This window comes from Elgaria multicarinata, chromosome 1 (assembly GCF_023053635.1).
Source record: "Elgaria multicarinata webbii isolate HBS135686 ecotype San Diego chromosome 1, rElgMul1.1.pri, whole genome shotgun sequence".
NCBI lineage: Eukaryota > Metazoa > Chordata > Lepidosauria > Squamata > Anguidae > Elgaria > Elgaria multicarinata.
Genome location: NC_086171.1, coordinates 22263293 through 22272206, shown reverse-complemented (window position 1 = coordinate 22272206; position 8914 = coordinate 22263293). Strand labels below are relative to the sequence as shown.

At 41.8% G+C, this 8914-nt stretch overlaps 1 protein-coding gene across 1 annotated transcript; it reads right to left on the bottom strand.

The window, feature by feature from the left end:
• Positions 1–490: 490 nt before the first annotated feature.
• On the bottom strand, positions 491–6901 carry RPL14 (ribosomal protein L14). The gene is made up of 6 exons (XM_063124831.1): positions 6802–6901; positions 5584–5685; positions 4556–4650; positions 3296–3395; positions 1904–1957; positions 491–608 (listed from the first exon to the last, which is right to left on the bottom strand). The coding sequence occupies exons 1-6, from the start codon at positions 6802–6804 to the stop codon at positions 540–542; spliced, it is 423 nt and encodes a 140-aa protein (XP_062980901.1). The 5' UTR covers positions 6805–6901; the 3' UTR covers positions 491–539.
• Positions 6902–8914: the final 2013 nt, after the last annotated feature.

Below are 8914 nucleotides of genomic sequence, written 5' to 3'. Positions count from 1 at the left end.
TTCCCCCTCCCCTACACACAGAAATTCACCCCACTCAAATCATCTCTCACACACATACAGTCCCTTTTTATTGCTGCCCCTGCATCAGGGTCCACCACACACATATCCTTTCCTGCACAGGGAAGGCTTTCCTCTCCCTATTTAGAGACAAGAGATTGCCACTCCAGCCCAATTTCCTCCATGGTTTCTCCTGCAAAAATAACACTGTCGCAAAACTATGGAGTACTCTGTGGTTTTCCTCTCAGTAACATTATTCTTGAGAAACTAAAGAGTACAGTGGGCTAGCATGGCCACAGTATGTCTGTGGCCCTGGGGAAGTACAGTGACTAAAGTGCAGGGAAAGGAATGTTGGGCAGACAACCAAGGCACTAGCAGGCCACAGGGTAGACTTTCTGAGGGCTGCATGTGGACTGATGGTTGCCTACATTCTACAAGTACTGTTTTTCTAGGTGATTTAATCAAAGCAAGTGAAAAAAACCCAGACAGGCTATGCAATCATACTGTACACTCAGTAAAATGAAGTTTTATTTGCTGAAAGTTTATGCTTTTTTGGGAGGAGAAGAGGCCTTTTGGAGCTTCTTTATTTCATGCTTGATGATCCTGTTTCTCTGTAACAAACAAAATTGTATATAATTATAAGTTAGGGCTCAATTTTCACCAGCCTAATTAACTCTACTAATTACTCACATATAGACACTTATGGTTGTGCAAAAAAGACAAATTATAGCCAAATTATGATCTGAGTGACAGAACATTGATCTACTTAAATTATTTCTTCCTTGTATTTCAACTAAAAATACTTCTAAAGCAAAATACACATTTAAGAATAAGTTAATAATTCTTAAGAATAATCTACCAGACATGATTAAAACAGCAAAAGTTGAATGAGTACAAAAAGAAGCAATATATGCTTTACAGCTGGGTAAATAAGGTGTTTGGCTGGCATCTAATGCCATTATGTTAAGTTCCAGGCAAGCCTCTAGGGGAAAGCATTCCATAAATAGGGCATCTCAGCAAGAGACATTTTCCCTGGTCACCTTCTGCCGGATAAAATGGGCACCCTGAAGTAGGGCCACAAACGTGAAGAGGACAGGTTTGTGGGGGAGAACATAGTCCATTAGATACTTCAGTCCCAAGCTACAGAAAGCTTTTAAGAGTTAAAAGCAATCTTTTGACAAATAAAAAAGCGTATTTGATTTTATAGTGAAAGACACCCTCTTATATAATACTATAAAACAGAAAGGTCTACCAAATAAAAATATACAAGTTGGGCAGGGGCAACAGAGGACAGTAGACAGGGTATTTTAAAATGCTCCCAGAAACAGTATTTGCAAGTATTTCATCCACTGCCTTCAAAATTCATATTAACTAACTTTCCCCAGCATAAATACTACCAAAGCTGAACCTGAACCAAACTGTAAGAGATTCATATAAGAAACATCGTATTTCATTTCTTGATAGTTATTTACTTCTCTGAGTACCCATGACCCAGCCCTGCTTACAAACACAGCCACAATTATCTGGATAAGTTGATGCTTGAACTGGGCTGTACATAAATACAGCTGCAGAAATTTGTGATATAGTGGCAGGGAAATGAGCTGCCTTATTCAGTCACAGTAATCAATGCTGGTCTATATCCATAATAAAAGGGTAGCTATATCCTTCACACTTTTCTGGCTCCACATACTCACAAGTATATTTGTGGATGGTTCATATGGAAGAGCAAGTAACTGAGAATTAGCCTCAAGATTGTACATTGGGAAATGTACAATCAAAATTATGCTGGGAAATGAGCCTCACCCAGAATATAAAGCTAGACTACTAACAAGTATTTAGCAAGAATCTCTGCACTGCTTTTGAAAGTAACGATTTTTAAAGGGTCAATGAAATACGATTTACATACCATTTTCTTGGCCTTCATAACCTTGTAACGATCAAAATCGGACATTTTGGCTTTCTGTGAAAAGATGTGCCAGGATGGACAAGATTAATAAGAAGAGATCTTGTTGCCTGGTTCAGACTGTTTTCAACCCAACAAGATACATCTTACCCCTTCCTATTTATTTATTTAATAATGTCCAGAAGGTAATGTTTATCTTATTATATTTATATTCTGCCTTTCCTCGGATGAGTTTATGAGAAATGTCTATAGTTCTTTCCCTTTCTCATTTTATCTTAACACTGTGAGGCAGATTAGGCTGCGAGAGAATGACTGGTCCAAGGTCACCCGTGAGTTTCATGATTCCACCCCGTGATTTGAGCCTGCACTGCTTCTACAATATTGCAATCACTATAACAGGCAGTTTCTCTTATCTAGAGATGTTTTAAGTTTCCATTCAATCTAATGGAGGAAGCTTTTCTGGACACAACCCATCATTTTTTAATTGACTGAATGTAAATACAAAATCTTTTTACAGATGTTTTTAGAATGGTGGAAGTAATGTGAACTTATTTTAAAAAGGGCTGCTTAACAGGAGGAAGGCAATCTACTCGTATTTTTATTCCTTATTAGTTACTACCCTACAGCCAAAATGAATGTGCACCTTTCCACCTTTGTCTCATCAATTAAAAACAACCACCACTATTCAAATAATGCTTTAGTCAATCCATCCATAATCAAATCAATTAAAGCTTATAACCTATGTTTGACATTCAGATATGAAAATATCAGCATGTTTGGGAGAACCCAAAGGTTTGCACAAGTACTAAAAAAAAATTAAGGAAAACTTAAGGCATTGATGCAATAAGGCTCCTTGGCATTTTAACTCTTATTAGGGTTTTCAAAGAGCAAGTGGGGCGGACTGATTTATTATACGTATTTTACCTTACCCTCTAACCAAGTTCCCACCCTTTATTAAAAGCAAGGATGTGAGCAATTAAGACATATATATGATTGAAACATCTAAGTCTAGAAGAGCGACATGCAACAAGCCACAGAAATTTAAAGAGCCTCAAAAAAATGAGAAGGCTCCCCCTGGTTCCAAAAGGCATCAAAGTAGGAGCCGGACAAGTAGAGCATCCCACAAATGGGACACCACCATTGAAAAAGCCCTCCCCGTCGGAGTCATCTGCTGTACCTCAGATGGCAGGAGTACCCAAAGAAGCACCTCCGGCTGAAGAGCTTAATATACACGAAGGAGTCAGATGGTCATTCAATTTAATGGCTTTAGCTGCAGTACTACTGATGCTAAAGTCATCCTTAATTACTCAGCAGCCCAAGAAATATCATATTTAGCTACATTAGCACCAATTTAGTTCAGCATAATGTTGCATACGTTATATTCTGAAAACATACCTTCTCCCTGGCCTCAATTTTTTGTGCCCATCTGGTGGCTTTCCACTTGTCGTTAATGTTTTCCTTCTCCCAAGCAGCTCGCACATATTTCTGACGAGCACTAGATTTAAGAACACACACAACAAATATTTGTTACTGTAACATAACAGCTTTCTTTTATAAATGAGTCTTGACAACAACCACCTACACAGGATGCACTGAAAAACATTCTATGATATATTTTTATGTCAGTCTCCAGAGTTCTAAATCTATTCGATCAGCCTTCCACTCATTACTAAGTAAGGATGATAGAAACCCACACATCTGCTCCCTCCCCAAAACCTCTAGAGGGAAGACTTAAAAATCATCTTAATAGTCTTTTAAAGACTAAGTAAAGAGCAATAATCACAAGTTAGTTATTCATACAGTCCTAACCTAAAAAGTGAGGAAACAATTCAGCTGAAGGCTTGCTGCTGCCTGTTTGCACCATTCTACAACACGGTTTAGTGCAATATTCAAACATGGCAAATAGCTCTGGCAGACACATAAGACCATCATGCCAGAAAATCTTGTTGGTTTATCTAGTGAAGTCTTTCAAGAACCTATGTACGTAGGCTATCAGAAAATAATATTATCAGAAAATTTGACCCTATTTCAACATATGCAGCTGGCTGACTATCAAACCAAGGTGTTCAACAAAAATTCTGATATAACCATGTAGTTCTGACCACATTTGGCAGCCTAAAATGGGCTGCTGGCAGCATTCTATAAACCCATATACTACCCACCCTAGCTTAGACATGTTAATGCTGGATTTATATACTGTTAGTTTTACCCTACCCTGTGCCTGCTTACCCTACCCTGTGCCTGTTTGCATTCTCTTCCCCTCCTTATTGTTTTACTATGATTTTATTAGATTGTAAGCCTATGCGGCAGGGTCTTGCTATTTACTGTTTTACTCTGTACAGCACCATGTACATTGATGGTGCTATATAAATAAATAAATAATAATAATAATAATAATTTTGATCCCTCCATATAGCCGTTTTGAATACTGAATATACAAAATATCCTTCAAGTTGGCAGCCAAAAATACTTCCTCTTTTGAATAATCTAGAATGCAGGAAAATCCTATGCAACCATACATCTTTAGCCCAGCTTTCAACCAAGATGGAACAGGAGAAACCCTAACACCTTTCTTCCATCACCAATAATAAAAGCTATTTCCATATTAATTCAACCGTAGGGAGGCAGCAATTCTCAGCTAACAGGATAACCAACCTGTGAGGAAACTTGAGAACGAAGTCAGTTAGCTGCATGCACTTGAAAGGCATAGCCTGTCTTCTAACACCACTGCAGGGACCATCTACTAGTGCCTAAAGTAAATAGGAAAAATTGAGTAAGTTTTCTGAACAGTTTTCGAGATAGTCATTGAACTCATATTGGGGGGGGGGAAGCAAAGCAACATTATTCTAAGTCATTCTAAAAGGAAACTTGAATCAAGTTTAGATCCTAACCCTAAGGACAAAAATTTGAATGGGGAAAACTAAACTGCAACAGTTTGATCACCACGCATCCCTCTGGTTCCCTTTATCCTTACATCATATGCCTTAACTAGAAGGCAGCACCTTTTCTGCAAGCCTACTGCAATACAATGTTATAGGGTATGCCTACATCAGACAGTTAACATACTAAAAAGTTCAATGTAAAGCAAGCTGGTGGGGTAGACATGAGAACTTCTGGAGTATTACAAGATCGCCAATACAAACTGGCACCTTCAAAAAGCTAACACTTCATGTTTTACAAGCAAACTATTTCTTTAAATTATTAGCCTAGATAACTGACAGAAGAAAGGAAAGTATATCAGGGAAATGAACAGCAGTTTCTCCCTCAGTTATTAGAGTAGCTTTGTAAATAAACCCACAAAACTTGCTAGCCTACAAAACCAATTTTTACTACCCTAGTAACAGCCTGCATTGCCATGGTGGCCTTGGAGGATAGGAAACCCCCTTTCTCTGCAGCCAGCATGGAAATGCATGTTACTAGCCTCTTGGCAGATTTTTTACTAGCTTGCTTTCTACCAAGCAGACTGGTGAAGGAGGGATTGGGTGATCCATTTCCCTGCTATATCAACTCACAGTGTTTCTGTGCTGGTTGTGGAGGAAAAGACTTCCCTTTCTCTGCAGCTAGCACGAAAACCAAGTATGCTGGCAGAGAAAGGATGGCGCAATCTGACCCTTCTCCGCATGTCCCCATAGATTTGGAATTCTTGGTTGCCTCAAAAGCACATTGCAAACATTCCAACTTACCCTGTTCTGATCAATAACATCCACAATTGCTACCAGCTTGCCTGCATGCGGCCCAAAAGAAATGTAGGCAACTCGGCCAATCTCAACATAGCGCTTGAACACCTTAATGAGACAAAATATTATTTTAATGACTCCATACCTCTATAAAGTAAAGTATTATTAACTGCCTTTTTTAATTAGGGTGATCACCAAAGGTCTGGAGCAGAAACAGAACTTGGGTGGGGGGGGAGAAGGCCACTATTTCATCCTTCATGCTCACCTTTTCATACCACTTTAAGTGTACAAAATGTTTGTAAGTAATTATGCAATACCTCTCAACAGCCCTACAGAATAGACCATTTAAGATGTAGACAATGCTTTACAAAGGCTAAAAGAACAGCCCCCTGACGCTTACAATGTAGAAAAAGGAAAGCATGAGTGATGTTTGCAGTAACCCATACTTGGGTAAAAGTTACAGTAAAGGTATGGGGATGAGGGGGTTGTGTCCCAAACTGATCAAGGAAAATAATAGCTTTTGTGAAAGGGTTTAAAGAAATTAAGGGGCGGCATTATGGGCCTTCTGGTAGACAGTACTATGTATAGAAGGCAACTAAGAGAGGAAAGGGCCATGACTCTCCACGTGATTCGCAGCCTCAGATACAGTACATAAAAGGATTCCTGTATGCTCTTGTATTTCGTTTAGAAAGCCAGACAAGGCCCTGAAGGGAGAGGATAGCCTGCCCCCAAAACAGTCGTGGCCCGAACACGGATCTGAATCTGGCTCTTCCTTCCCTCGAGGCTCACGGTTTAGAGCCGTCCCCGAGTCCTTTGGCTGCCGGCCGGGCGCGGCGGCACGATGTGGTGCTCCATCACCGACCGCGGCGAACCCCCGCCCGAGATGGGAGAGCGGCTGAAGGGAAGTACCCGGCCAGGCCTGACAGAAACTCCCCGCTGTCCCGATTAACACCTCCCCCGGTTCTGCGCGGAGGAGCCCTTCCGCCGCCATCTTCGCCTCTTTCTTTCTCTCTCTCCTCCCAAGTCGTGGTGGCACCGAGGCAGAGCTGCTGCTAGGCACAGCCCGTGGCCAATCCCCTCATGGGCGCCCTCTTGCCGCCGCCGCCATCCCCGTGTGAAGCTGAGGCTTCCCCCACCCGCTGAATGACGACCCTCCCCGCCCGCCTCGAGAAAACGTTAAGAACAGCCTCGCGAAAGAGGCCTCAACCGCGCTCTCGCGCTCACCATGATGGCTGCTCCACGAGCCGACGAAGGAAAAAAAGAGAGAGCCGCTTCCGGTCGCGTCGGGATACCTCGTCCAGTGTCTTAATTGCGCATGCGCGCAGGAGGAAGCGGTAGGACCGGCACGAAGTGTACGCCGCCGAGGTTCGACGACGTAAAGCCGAAAGGGCCGACGAGGCGCATGCGTAGGAGCACGCGTGCGCTCTGTGGGAGGGACTATTTCGAGCGCTCGGCTAGTACGCATGCGTCCTTTCCGCTGCAGAAATCAAATCCTTTTGGGGATTCCCGCCTTCTTCTCCCACGGCTGTACTGTACGCATGCGCGGAGGGAAATGCAGTGTAGTGAAGAGTTTGGCCAGGTGGCAGCGCTGTGGTGCAGCTGCCTGTTACGTGGCTCTTTTGTTGGACAGCCTTTGGCTGCGCTAAGCCTCCCCTCATTGAACTCAGCGGGTCTCACTCCTGAGCAGTCCCTGTTTAGGACTGGACTGGGCACTTGGTAGGCGCTGTAACTTGCTTGAAAAGGATTTGATGATGATGATGATGATGATAATAGAAATGTGACTTTTAAATCGGCCTGAGGCATGCTGGGAGTTGTAGGCCTTTTTTCTGTCTAAACATGCATAGGATTGCGCCTTTAAAAACGCATTTGTTTTTAGCTGCAGTTTACTGAAAGTGTTGCGTTGGGCCTTTAAACTGCTGCTCTTTTTAGTTTTGTTACTGGATTGTTCTGTATGTATTTTAAATTTTGCTTTATATTGTTTTAATTATTTGTGCCTTGAGAGGGCTTTACCTTCAAAGTGTGGGGGATATGAATTCAGCAATAATATTTATTTATTCATTCATTAAATTTCTACACAGTGAGGCTTTCTGGGCAGTTTAATATATGTTGTCCAATGAGTTCCCCAAAAGCATCTGATATGATGTAGGCAAAGAAAAGATCTTAGCCTATGATCTTAGACCAATTTACTTGATGCTAGGAGTACGCCCTACTGGGCTCAAATGTGTTATTTTTGAGTAGACATATATAAGCTTGTGTTGTATGACTTCCTATAGCATGACATGTAGATAGAATTCCTGCCACCTTTTTATGCCCAGAGATGCTATGGCTTTAATAACTGAGTAACGGACAACATGCCAGGTTGTCCCCATCAGTGCTACATTTAGGGCCAGACTCTGGGGCAAAATCCAGGGCTCTGCACATAAACAGGAGCGACCCCAAATGCAGTAGGTCTAACAAGATTTTGAAGAGAAGTAACACATATTACCATCAAAGGCAGCTGTCTCCAACATGGTGCCTTCCAGGTTGGGGGATTATAGGAGTTGTAGTCCAAACCATTTGGAAGGCACCAGACTGGGGGAGGCTTGATCTAAGTATACACATGAAAACTATTTAAATCCAGTGTCCAAAATTACCCAACTACACCACTGGTTTCCTTCATTGCTATCTATTATAGCAAAGTTTTCCACTTGATTCCTGTCTGTCTCCCAGCTAATAAAAACATAGCACTGTCATCCTTAATAAAAGGCAAAAACTAGATTGCCTAGAAGTAGGGAACTTGGGGCTCTCCAGATATTATTGGACTACAATGCCATCATCCTTGGACGTTAGCCATGCTGGGCTGATGAGAGCTGGAGGCCAACACTATCTGGAGAAACACAGGTTGCCTGCCCCTGAAGAGTTACAGAAGACTGCATTCTTGGAGCAAGCAAGCTTTTTTGTTAAGTTAGCCTAAAGAGATATGGAGCTTTTCTACATGAGGCTGTCAATCGGCTGTTAATTTGTTTCAGTTTTGTTGCAGAATTAAGATCCAAGTACTACACAAGGAGCATTTCCTTTCCTGCTTTTCCATGACATGACCTCTAGGTGGCACTGTGGTATGGCTCACTTTCTTTCGCTTGCACAATGCAGCATTTTCCCTGCTCTAAAAATACTTGTTGAAACTGCTGGTCAGACAGAAGTGAAACTGGAGAGTTTCAACATTGTCAAAAGAACCTGTAAAAAAAATTGAGTAGGGCATGACAAAGGCACAATAAGCTTATATTATGGGGTTGTTTCCAGACAATCCTCTTAATAGGAACATACTAAAAACCACTGTGTAGCCAACCAGTCACCATGG

Bases quoted from the DNA above. Each gene is read 5' to 3' on its own strand.
- RPL14 (XM_063124831.1), bottom strand. The intron at 3,396-4,555 runs GTTGGTTATCCT...TCTTAAATCTAG, and splicing joins GTTCTCAAGTTTCCTCACAG to TGCTCGTCAGAAATATGTGC. The intron at 1,958-3,295 runs GTATGTTTTCAG...ATCTTTTCACAG, and splicing joins AAATTGAGGCCAGGGAGAAG to AAAGCCAAAATGTCCGATTT.